This window comes from Rattus rattus, chromosome 7 (assembly GCF_011064425.1).
Source record: "Rattus rattus isolate New Zealand chromosome 7, Rrattus_CSIRO_v1, whole genome shotgun sequence".
Lineage (NCBI taxonomy): Eukaryota > Metazoa > Chordata > Mammalia > Rodentia > Muridae > Rattus > Rattus rattus.
This window is the reverse complement of record NC_046160.1, coordinates 94,732,512-94,747,350: the sequence shown is the minus strand read 5'-3', so window position 1 is coordinate 94,747,350 and position 14,839 is coordinate 94,732,512. Positions and strand designations below refer to the sequence as shown.

The following is a 14,839-nucleotide window of genomic DNA, read 5'->3' as shown; positions in this document are numbered from 1 at the left end:
TTGAACTCCCTAGAGCGCTGAGAATGACCTTGAATTTCTCATCTTCATGGTTCTCCGCCCCAAGCTAGGATTGCTGGCACGTGCCACTATGAAACAGCGAGGTTTAAAGCTCATCTCTTCTGCTGTGTTGAACTGCTTCCGTTGCTCCGCGTCTGTGTGGTATCCCATCCCAGACGGAGGCCTGCTCCTTTTGTGAGGATCGTTCTGAGGTTTAAGGGATACAGAGAGTTTCTCTGCCATGGTCAGGGGCTGGATGTTTGGAGAGGCTGGGCAGCAACAGGGCTCTGGCCATCTCACCTTCTTGCAGTCCGTAAGTCCTGCCAACCTTGCCAGTCTTACCACCCCACAGCCTGAACACCTGCCAAGTTCACTCCTCACTATTCCTTCGTTTGTGCCATGAATCACTGCCCTGCACCCATCCTGACTTCAACAGACAGGGTTCGTTCTCTCCTGTGAGTTATGACATCACAGGGCAGCCATCTTGATATGCAGGTGTCTCTGAAGGCTTGAAGCAGAGGACTCCGGCTGAATCCAAACTCTGTTGGCAGACAACCAGCCATCTCTGACTCAGGCTCCTTCTCTGAGAAATGGGGAACAAGCAGGTCACAGGCCTGCTGGGAGGGTTGAAAGCAGTGTACCAGGTGCACACTGGCTCTGTCCCTGTCCCTCCTCAGCTGTTCTCAAAGCGGCAGCTCCCAGCGACCTCCTAGCATCCCAGCACCAACACAGAAGCCAAGCGAGAAAAACACTAATGGATTGATGATTGCCTGAAGCCTCAGCGTCTGGGAGAGATTTGTAAGGCAACGTTAGATAATGAACACACAAGTTAACAAATTACAACTTACGATAGCTTGTACGGGAGTGTTCTTACAGTGCCTACAATTTACAATTCTGGACTCTTTACATAAACTAACCCACTTAATCACACAGCTGCACACTGAAGCAGGGCCTGCTAGCATCCCCAATCTGCAGGTGAGAAAACCGAGGCACAGAATGCTTAAACAGCTGCTTAAGATGCATAGCTAGAGCCCATGCCAGCCCCTGCCTCCAGGGTCTGTGCTCGGAGCCACTCTTCTGGGCTACATCTTCCTCAGAACCCTAAGGAAGCCCAAATGTTCTTATATCCACAGTACCTGTTGCCATGGAAGTAAGAGAGAAGAGGGCAAGAAGAAAACAGAGGAGTTTCCCTTTTCTTTCCACACTTTGCAGGTTTCTGCCCTCCTGGGAATCCATGTCCTGATGACCTGGGTTCAATTCCCAGAACCCATGGTGGTAGGAGCGGACTCTCAAAAAGTTGTCCTTTGGGGGTTGGGGATTTAGCTCAGTGGTAGAGCGCTTGCCTAGCAAGCAAAGGCCCTGGGGTTTGGTCCCCAGCTCTGAAAAAAAAAAAAAAAAAAAAAAAAAAAAAAAAAGAAAAGTAGTCCTTCAACTGCCAGATATGTACTGTGGCAATCACGCCCCCCACCCCCATGCACACACAGTAATAATCGTTAATAAAATAAAGGCATTGGTCAGTGTATTAAAGCATATCCAGTCTGCAAAGTGTAGGTGGATCACTCAATAAAGGCCACCTCACATAACACTAGACTGGATCACGCAGAGCCCGTGTTCAACAGCCCCTTTTCAAGTCCATTTCAGACACAGCCAGTCAACCCTTTTCCCATTTGGCTTGACTTCTGCTTCAGAGTCCTCAGCGCAGCTCCAGAGTCTGAGCCAGAATTACAGCCGAAGCCTATCTGTCATTCTGGCTCTAACAGGGCATAGACGGAACGCCAAAGGCAGCAGACCAGGGGAGTAAAAGGCTTCCCGCCTCCACTGCTTCCCCTTCTGCAAACCCATTTTCATCACAGTGAGAACTAAAAAGACACTGAAAGGAGAGGCTGGTTTTAATGATGGTGTGAGGGCTAGGGCCATGCTGAGAGGAGCGCTGTACCCGTGGATGAGGACAGAGAACAGGAAGCAAGGGCTCAGCAGCAGCTGGACCAGAAAGGATTCATCCTGTGGTGACCGTGAGCTATGACACGGGCCACGCCCTTCCCTTGATGTACCTCCCTCCTTAGACAACTGGCCGCCCAAGAGTGTCATGAACCTATGCAAGCCCCAGAACTTTCCAGTGGGAACAGGCAGGACATAAACCAACCACGTATGCAATTCGATCTTCTCTAGTAGCCATTAAAAAAAAAAAAAAAAGGTTAAAAAAGGAACAAGTGAAATTAATTTTAATAGCAGAGAGGGGTCTGGGGACACTTTATGATAGGCCATGTGCTTGGCATGCATAAGGCCTTGGGTCAAGTCCCAGGAATTTGGCACTGAGAAGCCAAATTCCTAAGATTGAATTGGTGTGTGTGTGTGTGTGTGTGTGTGTGTGTGTGTGTGTGTGTGTGTATCTTACCCCAATAGCTCCAAACAGTATCATTTCAATACAGAAAAAAAAAATTAGTGAGGTTATTTGAGTTTCTTTTTCTGATGTTATCTTTGAAATCCAATATATATTTTTATAGTATGTTTCAATTTAGATACAAAGATTTCATTAAAAATAGTCTGTCTTGAGTTCATAAAAAATTAGAGTTAAAAATGTAGATTCCACATATAGATACGCTTTTAAAATTTTCCATAAGTTTTCCAACAACCAAAATCAGTGTCTGCTTTAAAGTTTAAATCAATAAAAATGAAATAAAACAAAAGACTCAGTTCCTTAGCTGCAGTAGCTGCGTTTTAAGTGCCTGAGAGACTCAGGCGCCCCATGGTGACTGTTAGGTCTAGACGAGTGTTGAGTGTGTAGGTCTCCTGAAGACAGCTCTGCCCACCAGCACAGAAGTGTTAGGCTCGCTCCTGGCCTTGTGAAGATTCTCAGGACCTTGGGGGTTGGCTCCTCCTAGTATTCTTGTCCAGGCCTGTTGACCCTGTCTAGGCCATTTCTTGTCCCCCCAACTCCCCTTGCCCAATGTTGGCTTCCATTTCCCTTGGGCTCTGAGACTTCAAACAGGCCCACTTCCAACTTCACTCTGAACCCCAGGTATGGATCCCTGTCCAGGTGAGGTTCAGGGACTCTACTCATTTGGAAGGGATATTCAGGAGATGCTGTGTTCTCAGCTAAACGAAAAAGAGAGGACTGTCAATCTTGGGGTGCACCAGGAATGAGCCATCATCTCCTTCTAGTGATCTGGGGGAAAGCCCTGGTGATTTTCACATTCTCCTGAGGTGGTACCAAGATGCCATTTGTGTTCTCTTGGAAATCCCTTACAGCTCACCACACCGCTGTACACTGTCCTCCAGGAGTGGAAGGGCTTTACCCAGTTGCTTGGTTCCTTCTTTATCTGCTGTCTTGGGTTGGTGAATTATTTTGGTGCTGTGCTTGGTCCTAACCAAGCTCTTTGGCTGTACCAAAACCACAACAGACATCACTGATTGATCACAAGGTCTTTTTCTCCAGCCTCAGACTGAGCCCTACCCCTCAACCCCTGGGACACTGCCCCATAACTCGATCCCAGAAAGAGAAAGGAAGGGATAAAAGATGGCTCTACACAAAGAAGCAAGTCCCAAATTTCCTTGATGGAAACATAAACCAACAAACAAAACCTTTCAACACACAAACACCAGCTCCCCATCCCCTGTCCCCAGAGGTGACTGACTTGGCTCTGTTGGAGAGTAACACAGGCTGCTCAGGCTGCAGAAGGCCCCAGACATCACCAGCCCTCCCCAGCTGCATTAAAGGAAGAAGAAGCCAGAACGGTGAAGCTTCTTTGGAAAGGGCACCTTTGACTATCCCTGGTCTGCAACTGACCTGTGTGAGCTGACCCACAAAGAGAAGGCCTTGCAGGCAGCCAGCAACACATGAAGCCCATCACCCATCACTTGGGTGCTAAGGAAGCCATTTGAACTTCAAGGGATGCAGCAGCCCCTACCACACTGAAAACAGCCCCTGAACAAGTGCCACTTCTCCATCTTGGGGTAGCCCCAGACCTCAGAGTCTCCAGTAAAAGAAAGAGGAAAGAATCCCAAGGCCCTGCATTGCCAGAAAAAGGGAATCCAGAGTCTGGCTGTACCTGAGGAGAATGCCACCAACCAAACAAGGAAACAAAGGAGGGCTTGATCAGATACCCAGCCGCAGCACTCTCCCGCCCACACAAAGCAGTCTCTAGAGACAGGCCTCCCATCTTCCCCCAGTCCAGTACATCAACAAGGGCTCCATTCTCTTGTGCCATTTACAGACACTAGCACCCTCCCTTCCCCCTCACCAGGCCCACACCACATGTATCAAACACACAAGACATAACACACAACACATGACACCCCCCCCCACAAGACATAGACACAGGTCACCTCACATACAAACACACGTATAATGCGCTTGAAACATATGCCACCCACATGCCCACACACTGTACGCAGTGTTTCACTGATCCCACATGCTAAGGACAAAATGTTCCAAGCCATAGAACATTAAGAAACAACACTTACAAATAGATTGGATCATCTTGCTGGAAAAATGAAATGAATGACACAGTTTCCTGACTTACCAAGCCTGCATGCTGAATATAATTTATCACTTCTCGGAGACTCAGTAATGTATCTCTGAGCCTGTCTTTACCAGGGCCCTCAGAGCCTAAGGACCTGGCCTCTCCCTCTGGCTGCTTTCCCCACAGGCCGTCCTAACCACAACTACCCTAGCCAGGGACCCCAGGCATTATAACCTCCAGAGATGAGGCTTACACTTGGCTGTCTGGAACACTCTCTCCCTACATATCTTTCCGTTCAGGCCTCTGCTCAAATGACAGCTTTCCAAAGAGACCCTTCCTGGCCCTGTTCCCCTCCCTTTCTGCCCTCTTATACTGCTTAATTTCATTTTCACATATTTGCTGCTATCTAAAAAATTATGTTCATGTCTTTACTGTCTGCCCTACTCCAGGACCCAAGCTCCTTCAGAGCAGAGACTCTGCCTGTTTTCTTAATGCCTGTAACAGTCTTGGAGCATAATAAGTGCTCAGCGAACAACTGTCAAGGCGGTGAATAGGTGAAGCATCTGGCATTCAGACCAGTGAGTGCATTGAATAGCAGCAACTTTCTGGTTGGCCTTCTGCTGTTATCTGTCACTTTCCAGGATGTCTGCAGCTCCAGGGGATTCCAATGTCGATCCTCCTCTGCTCTGCTGCATTTGTAACCAAGGAGCAGCTAAAGATTGCCAAGAGATGACCAACCTGCTGCTGACTGACTTAACTGATTTTTTCAAACAATGTTTCTTCCCGGGTTGTGGCCACAGGGCAATCGAACGCCTGCCTTCTGCCATCAGTCGTCGGAGTACAGGTCTTTGTTGCTTTGTGAGCTGTTCCAAGATCTAAGTCTACCTAGAGACACTTCTACAAGCCCATCCCAGACGCACTCAGACACCTTCAACAGGAGTGGCTGTGTAGCCCTGGCAGTCAGTGGATAGGCTGGACTCCTGTGATGTCAAGGTTGCCAGCATATGGCTTTCTGTAGGCCTTGTGCTCTGGCCTTATTCTCCTTCAGAAAAGCACTGTGAGGCCTGGCCTAGGGCTCCCTTGTTTTTGCAGCCTGAGCTGGGCAGGATGGCCTAGATCCTGACCTAGAGAGTAGACGTGACTCACTGGAGGCTGAGCCTCCGCTGCAGGGCTGGCCCCTGCAGTGGCCCCTAGACATTGACTCATTCCCTTTCTACACCCCCACCCCATACACCACCTTCTCAAAGACCAGGCTCAGTTTCTGTCCTGGACCAGTAGCCCCTGCAAGGCCCTCAAGGAGCCTGGGATGGCAGGTCCCACAACTGTGAGCACACCAAGACTTGTCACCCCTCTCTAAGCTCTCTGTAACAAGGTTTGTTTTTGACTTTTGGGGAGCCACATTGAAACAGCAGGAAGTGTCTTTTCCTGGAGCTGCCTCTCTTCCATGCCAAAGAGCCTTATGTATAGCATTAAACACACACACACACACACACACACACACACACACACACACACACACACACACAGAGAGAGAGAGAGAGAGAGAGAGAGAGAGAGAGAGAGAGAGAAAGGTTCTTCTGTTCATCCACTTATCCAAAGCACCCCCAATCTCCTAAACCATCCCTGGATATTCAGCAAAGTCCTTTGGGTGGCCCTGCATATCTGCAGACTACCCATGGATGTGGCTGAAACCTGGAAGGTAAGGACACAGGCAGGCCTGGGCTGCAGCCCCTTCTATAAGCCAGGGTTCAGAGAGCATTGCCAGCCCAACATAGCCCTAGAAAGTAAAGGCCAAGACATGCAATTTGCCAGTGGTACCCTGGTTGGATCAGGAAGCAGAAGTGGGTAGCGAGAAACACCGCCAGGCAAAAGCACCAAAGGATGCACTAACGTCTGAGGGCAGGACTTTTGCTGAAGCCCCACCCCCTGGCTATTCAGCATCTCCAGGGACCAGCAGACCTCCCCCCCCCCCCCGCCCCCATGACCCCCACTGGGCTGCTCTGAAGGAACAGACAGCAGCTGGAGGTTCCTTCATTCACCCTCCTCCTCCCAGCCTCGCTTGCTGGGCCAGCCCTGCCTCTCAGGGAGCCAGGTCTCCTGCTGTGCAATAATTGGACCCTATTTCACGAGAGTGAGTCTTTTTTTTCTCTCCCCTACCTGCTGCTATTGGAAGCATTTATCTGCTGACTTGAGCCTGTGGAGAGACACCCTGGCGGGCCTTGAACTATACTAAAGCAGACTGGTTCTGCAAGGAAACCTTTCCTGCTGCTGCAAAGAAATCTCTCTCTTTCTCTGTAACGGCAGCACCCAGTGGCTTGTTCTAGTCCCTGGACCAGTCTCCAAAGGGAGGTGGTTCTAGAACCACCTCTAGGTGGCAAGGAGACAAACAACTGTGAAGCAGAACTGAGCTTCAAATCCTGCATGTGAGCAAGTGCGCTCTCTCTCTCTCTCTCTCTCTCTCTCTCTCTCTCTCTCTCTCTCTCTCACACACACACACACACACACATACACACACACGCACCATCCTCCACACCCATGATTTCAATAGCTAGCCTCTATTTCCATCCGGGGGCTGATCTTCTCTCATCAGTCTATCAAAGAGCCCAAATTCAGTGGTGCTCAAATTTCTTATATAAATTAGGAAACTACACTGGGTATGCAATCCCAGCCCTCAGGGAGGCTGAAGCAGGAGGATTTCTGTGAGTTCCAGGTCAGCCTAGGCTACAGAAGAAGAGAATGTCTCAAAAATAAAACAAAATGGCCAAGTGCCTAAGCTTTTGGATGATTTATATTATGTCTGGTTTCTTTTTCATATTTTTATTTTTGATTATATGCATCTGTGTGTGTCTCTGAGTGTGGGTTTGTGCAGTTTGGGTGTAGCGCCCACGGAGGTCAGAGAAGGTCTCTGGAGCTGGAGTCGGGGTCATAAGTAGTTGTGAGATGACCAACACAGGTGCTAGAAAGCGAACTTGGTTCCCCCGGAAGAGCAGTACATACTCCTAACCACTGAGCCACACCACCCCGCCCGCAGTTCGGTGTCCGGATTCTTACACAGGGACTACAAGGTAAATGTGAATAGTCCTTCTAGAGAATCATTTACAAAATACCGGGTGGACGTGGGGTGGTAAGACTGCGCATGCTCAGTACAGATGCAATCCCCACCCCACCCCCATCCCCCAGTATTTTGACTCGTGAGAGTGAATGCACAAGTGTGGAACCTGAAGAGAAGGGAGGCGGGAAAGCCAATCAGGATCTCGCTTGGGAAAAAAAACAGCTCAGCAGATCTAGAGTCTTAAACACCCACCCCATACTGGAGGCACTCACGGGTCGGACCATGGATAAGCCTTGGTTTTCTCCTGTGTTAATTTGCAAATAATGTCGATACACAGCTCCCAGGGCTTGTGTGAGGGAGGAAATGCTGATCTAAAGCTTGGGAAATACTTGTCCAGTGTCAGAAGTATCAAACGAGTGTGACCGCCATCAATGTAACACAGAGCAGGCAGCCACTACAGAGGCTGGACTAAGTGGCCTGAGATAGTTCTCCGGAGAGGCCGAGCACAGTATGAGACTGTCCAGAGCAAGCCCAATGTCTAAGTGAATCAAATTTAGTGCCCCAGAGGTCATTAATTGACCCCACCTGAAAGCGGGTCGCCCCTGTTCGTTTCTGAAAGGCTTGAGTCTGTCTGTTCTCCTGTGACTTTGCTCTGCTGCTTATTGGGAGGTGTTCTGGGTTCCCTGAAGAAGCAGGCCAGGCACAAATCTCCAATCTTCTAACTATAATGAACTCCTCAGTTAGAGGCTCCTCTCTGACCTCAAGGTGGTTTCTTCCATTATAGCATGACAGCCCCCTGGGCGGCTTAGCCAGTCTTGCCCTGTGCCCCCTCCATGTCCACCTTAAATGGTATTTTTTTCCACCTCAGAGCTTCCTCTGTTTGCTGAACTGAAGACAACCACCACAGAAGGAAGCCAAGTCCCTCAGGCCTCCCAGCATGGAGCAGGGGATTACTGGCTGGTGGGGGCTGCTGTTACAGCACAGAAATAAAGGGGTTGCTGGGAAAGTAAGCAACCCCTTAAGATGGATCCTGTGCCCCTGGGCCTCCCTGGCATCTCTGTGAGAACTCCCCTCAGCTTGGGTGCCTCTGAGCCCAGGAATAGACCCTCTCCCCCACCCCCAGCCCTGCCTGCGAATACTTTACATCTGAACATGCTGGGAGAGGGAATTGTGGGTATTCCTGTTTTTCTCTCCCTAACCTCTTTCTCACATGCGGCACCTCAACAAATTAAATACAAAATCATTTTCTATCATTTAGGCAAATCATATTCCCGCAGCTCCAAAATGCACACATAAATAAAACACAAAGCCATTCAACTGCAATTGAACCTTAGTTCTCAGAGAACAGTCCTAGAAAAGGCGCTGTCAGTGTCCCCATCTATAGTGAAGTTCCCTGAAAGACCTAAAGGGTCACTACAAGACCCGACAGGTCACGTCTATAGCTCTGGAGGTCAGATGTGCCTACACTGTGTCCTCACAGCACCTAAAGAACTCCCAAAGCTATTTTCTCTCATCCAGAAATCTACCTGGCCAATTATTTAACCAAAGAGAACAAAGACTAACGAAGGTCTGCAGGAGGTCTCTTGTCCTTGGTTAGTCAGCTTCCTCTCTACTTCAGGATAAGAGCAGGCCAGGTGTGGACATCCTTATCCTAAAAGTCAGGGGGCTGAGGCAGGAAGATCTTGAGTTTAAGGCCAGCCTGGGCTTTTCTGTCTCAAAGAACAAACGAAAAAAAAGAAAGGGAGAGATGGAGGGAAAGGGGGAGGGAGGGAGAGAGGGAGGGAAAGGGGGAAGAGAGGGAGGGAGAGAGGGAGTAGAGAGAGAGGGAGGGGGAGGGAGAGAGGGAGAAAGGAGGGAGAGAGGGAGAAAGGAGGGAGGGAGGGAGAGGGGAAGGGAGAGAGGGAGAAAGGGAGAGGTGGGAGAGAAGAAGGGAGAGAGAGAGGAGGGAGGGAAAGAGGGAGGAGGGAGGGAAAGAGGGAGGAGGGAGAGAGAAGGGAGAGGGAGAGAGGGAGCAGTTCCAGTTCAGAAAATTCATGCCTAAACCTTTCATGTGTTTAGACAGGAAATGGTTATCTTAATTGAGTATGTCCCTACTGAAAACACCCAAAATAGTTTTGTTTTGTTTTCAAATAATGTAAAGTGAAATTCCATGTAAGACTCTGGCCTCTTACTCATGCCTGGTAAGAGAATTAGCATATAGAAAACTTGAAACCAGAACCAACCAACCCCATACTCCAGCCCTGGTTACTGTGCACCTTGCATCAGCTGGCATCCTCTGCTAGAGCGATCAGTGTGGATTCAAGGGGGATATTTCCAAATACGCTGCCTTGCCCAGCAGTGCAGCAGCGAGGCAGTGAACGGAGTCAGCTTCTCCCTTGAATCCAGATTCCAAGACCAAATCTTCACATCAGAATCTGTGACACACAGGCTGAGAGTAGGGCAGACTCAGGGCCTCTCTGAGAAATTTGGCCATAGGGTTGCTATGCCGACACCCCACAATGCCAAACAAGCTCCCGGAGGTCCAGAAGCAACTTGGCTGGCTTTGAACAGGCCAGACAACAGGGCGAGGGCAGAGTGCCTCCAGGACCAGATGCTCACACGGACCCCTCCCTTTCTGGTTTGAGCTCTCTGGTTCCCTGGGGGAGTAACAATGATGCCTGTCTGAATTTGCTCAGCCTCTGACAGCAGGGCTGGCCACCTCATTCTCTAAGAATCTGAAATTATGGCCCAACTCAACGGAGATGTTTGGAAATGGCCGACAGTGAGGAGTTATCAAAACTTTTAGAGAGAAATCAACAGTAGTACCTGCCTCCTTTTATGCTGAACAAAGCATCCGCCTCCTGAGGATGACCGTGTCGCCTTACCTTTCTACTGAGGACAGGTTAGAGCTGTGGGTAAGTGATAAGGGGAACTGGAGCTGGAACTGTGCACTGCTCCTAGCGAGCAAAATCCCGTTGCACTCCTCTATCTAAGAGGTACCGATTGAGTCTCGCCGCGTGCATCGATGTGGGAATGCAGAGAGCATCCAGCATGGAGCCTGCATGCACAGCTTCTACACATCGGAGAGCAATGTGGAAGCAAATTACTCAAGATAGGAACTCGAGGCAAAGCAACATCCAGGGCAGCCTGCAGACAGGCCAGATACTGGCAGCAGAGCCATCCCAGGCTAAAGCCTAAGAACACAGGGTGATCTGGCTGTGTAGCCAAGTGGTAAGGGAAGGTTCTGCCAGTCAGCTCCATCCAGCGAGACTCATCCTCGCTTTTCTTCCTGGCTCCCAGTCATCTCCCTAATCCCCCTGCACACTCCACACTGAGCTTCCAATCTTGGCAGCTCTCCAGCAACCAGTCAACACCTGCAGGAATGGGGGTGGGGGGCAGGGAAGTGTTCATCAGGGCCACACCCCCATAACTTCTAAATCTCCTCCCTCAAAACTTGTGCTGTGTCCCACCAACAGTCCCCAGTACAACACACGCCCCACCCCGAGGCTCTCATCTGAGAGGCACAGGCGATAGGTGTCCCAACCAAAGTCAGGGTTCAGGCTTCCGGATCAGAGGCTATGGGAAACCTGTCTGTGGTCTCTGCCATCTTCTCCCACCTACCCACCCACAGCACCCTCCTCTCCTAGATGAAGGGCACCCAGCAGGTCGTCAGGATGGGGAGCCTGATCAGCTGGCCTCACCTCTATCATGCTGGCCTTAGGCTGTGGTCCCTGACACTGGGGCTGGACTGACCCGGGACTAAGAATAGAGCAGCAGAGACTTACAGCGTGGGAACTCACTGGAGTCTAGAACCACGAATGTTTGTGCTGTTCTCCCTCCGACTTGTCAGTCCAAATAGCCCCAGTGCCATAGTGTACAGGGTTTTTTTTTGTTTTTTTTTTTCCTCCATTCTGTTCAGACATTGACAAGTGCTTTGGAAGCCATGTCCTAAGTACAGGACAGTGGCCCTCCTAAGCACGTTTGCAGTGATGCACCACAACTTGGAATCTAGATTAAAACACAAACCTTAGGGCCTAAGGTCTTCTCTCTCCAGGCCCAGAAACTGATTACCATAGAGGTGAGTTTTTACTTCTTTACAAACAGGTGATGTGAGAGAATCTGGGCAGGATGGAGCTGTGAGAGGGCATCTAGAGAACCATCCTCATGCTCTTGGCTTTCACTACAAATACCCTGTATTCTACTGGATACAGGTGTCAGCACTCCTGACCTTGCACCTATGGGAGGAGGTCCTGTCCCTTCTTCCCTTAGGTTCAGATCTTTCTGGGCCAGAATCACACCATCTCGGAAGAATGCTCCCATCCTAGCGTTCTCTCAAAGGGTCCCCTAGTCTCTTTCCTCAACAGGTGCTGGGCCGGGCCACACGAAGCCCTCGTCAGCTGACCAGGCGAAAGTGTAGACAGGACGCCCCCTACAGGCTCAGCTTGCCCCCTCCAGGGTCTACTGTGCAGCTTAGTCCGCCCCCCAAGCCCTCGCCCCAGTTCTCCTGGAGCTCCTGGAGTGCTAACACTGCTTTTGTTTCTCCGACTCGCTCAGATGTCAGGAGGGTGATCTCATGAGAGAGAATTGCCCAGCCCAGACACAGACACAGTCTTTTTCAACTGCAGACCCTAGTGTTGGAGGTGAAGAGCGCTTACGAGGCAAGCTTTTTCCCACCCCTGGGGAGCCAGAAAACACCTCTGGGGAAGGGAGGGAAGAAACTGGTCCAAGTTGATGTGATGGCGCTAAGCCAAGGGCAGCGCTCAGCGACCCTTCCCTACCCACGCCGCCGCCCGGCGTCCTTTACTCCAGAGGCTGGAGACCTGGTGCGCACCGCCACCTACGCGCTCTTGCTGAGCTCTGCTCCCACCAACCGCTCGCTGCACTCCAGGGCCAGCCGCCTTCTGGGGATGGCGAGAAGCCCGCAGCCCCCTAGTCCCCAATCCCAGCAGCGCGGGGCCGCGAGAGCCGCCACGTTCCTAGTCGCGCGCGCACGCCGGGCCCACCAAACTTGCAGCACTTTCTCCCTGCCCCCCACATGCTGTCACCCTCCTTGCATCCAAGCACCCTGGCCCCTCCGGGCCAGCACAGGTTGCCATAACAACGAGCAGGAATTCTCCAACATATACAAAGCCTGAACGGCGCTCGGGGCACGTAGCCCCCGGCCGGGCCCCGCGAACCTCGGCTAACAGCGAGGGGCAGGACGCGCGCCGAGGCTCCCCGGCCGGCCGCTCACCCGGTGCGCAGAGCATACTCACAATGAGCGGAATGGTGCGGTCCTCGCGGAGCTGCTCCGGTCTGCCTCCGGCCCTCTGCGCGCCGCGGCCGCCGGAGGATGCTGCATGGGCTCGGTTGTCCTGCCATAAGTAGTAGAAAGTGCCCAGGATCCAGGCTACGGTCAGGATGGCGATGGCATTGGCGCGGATCTTCCTCATGGTGGGCGGACGGGCGCCCCGCGTGGGGCCCGGGGCCGGCGTGCTCTCAGAGCCGGGGCAGTGGAGCTTTCTGTCCCAGCCGTTTGTTATCGCTTACGCCCGGCTGCTCAGTCCTGCAGAGCAGAAAAAGAGAGGTGGTGGTGGTGGTGGTTGGGGGGGGGGGTGATAGGAAGAGACAGGAGCGCAGAAGATCCACACGGTCCTAATGCCCTTCAGCCCCGAGAGCGCGCGGCCCCGGGCGCTCATTCATTCGCGCGCCTAGCTGGCTCTGTGCTCCAGACGCCGCGGGCAAGCGGGGCCGCCGCGCACCGGCTAAAGAGCGCGCCTGCTGGGAAGTAGCGCGGGCCTTCCACCCGCATCCCGGGTCTCGGCGAGACAGACGCCGGGCGGAATGGCGATGGGCCAGAGCTGGTCTCTGCTCCCAACGCTCAGCTATCTCGCTGCCACCGCGCGGCCCTGGTCTCTCTCTCCACCCACACCTACCCCACAGCCGAGCGGCCCTGAGTCACCAGCGAAGACGCGCGACCCCTGGCCTTGGCCAGAGTCGCGTAGCTGCAGTTCCGGGCGGAGCTGTGAACTGAGCTCTGGCACGGGGGTTCAAGGTGTGTTCAGAGAGTCCTGCGGAGGGGGCACGGCAGAGCTGGCAGAGTCTTGACTTTAAACAGGAATCCTTCTCGGAGACCCAGGACTCCCATTCTCCCCTGTGGCCCGAGGAGGGTGGGGAGTTGGAAGCTGATGCACTTGACACTCTGGAGAGCGAGGTGAAGCTGCGTTGCCATACAACCAATGCAAGCAAAGGGATGCGATCGCTGGACACCTTTCATTACCCCGGGGCTCTTAGCTTTCTCGTAGGTCCTATCCGCCCAGGCTTCCCGGTTCCCTGAACTGTCGTGAGGCGTCATCACCCTTCCATCAGAATGAAGGGAGACCACAGAGGCCAGGCCAAAGGGTTCGATTAGTGGGCAGAACCCCGTCTGAAAAGCTTTCTGACACTTTTCTGACAAAGTGCAAAATGAGGTGGTGAGAGACAGGATAGACATCATTGAGATTCTGATTCTGCGGAGGCCCTGGAGTCGGTGAGAGGTGAGAAGCAGGTGTGAATAATTCAGGCTCCAGGCAGAAGATAGGGCGGGCTAGGGCCTGTCAGGCAAAGGAAGACACTCTGAGCTGGGAGATACCGAAGTAGGTGCTGCGGAGGAAGAAATCATGTATTGCAAACCGTTCTTCAGTAACGAACTATAGAAACTATTCCTGGAAGTCTAGTCTTGCAAAGTGGTCTTTCGGAAGGCTTCCCAGAGTCAGTGGATAGATCTGGAGAATGGGAGGGAAATCCTAAAAAGGCAGAGAAGAGCGAGGAAAGGACAGGGACAGCCAAGGTCCTGAAGATAACACCTTGTGAGGGCGTCCTGGATATCGGCAAAGACCTGGTGTGAGTTGAGACTGGCCAGGCTGGGCAAGTTTAGATTTTGGAAGATCTTGAACTGCCAGGACTAGAGAGGACAAGGTGGTGCTTTTTGGATGATGTCGGGTAGGTTGGCTCTTCTGAAAATCCAAGACAGGTCAGGCTTGAGAATGAATCCATCTGGGGAATAAGGTAAATAATGAGATCATAGCAGCACGTTCTGCTTCCCACATCAGCATCAGCATCAGTATCAGCACCAGCACCAGCACCAGCACCAGCACCAGCACCAGCACCAGCACCAGCACCAGCACCAGCACCAGCACCAGCATCAGCATCAGCACCGGCTTTGGCATCGGGATCGGGATCGGCATCGGCATCAGCATCACCCGGAGACACACAAGAGAAATGAGATGGTGTTATTCTGTATTTTCAGACCCCTAATACAAGCTTGAAATATTTCTACTGAAGTGAGGAAAACTCCCAGTGTTTTGTTTAGGAAAACAGAAAGAGGAAG

The 14,839-nt window shown here is 51.8% G+C and overlaps 1 protein-coding gene across 1 annotated transcript in view; it reads right to left on the bottom strand.

The window, feature by feature from the left end:
• Positions 1–12,923, bottom strand: part of Galnt16 (polypeptide N-acetylgalactosaminyltransferase 16) — a 92,095-nt gene extending 79,172 nt beyond the window's left edge. Inside the window, exon 1 of the mRNA XM_032908035.1 lies at positions 12,747–12,923. Within this exon, the coding sequence (XP_032763926.1) occupies positions 12,747–12,923 (177 nt within the window). The remainder of the gene's footprint in view (positions 1–12,746) is intronic.
• Positions 12,924–14,839: the final 1,916 nt, after the last annotated feature.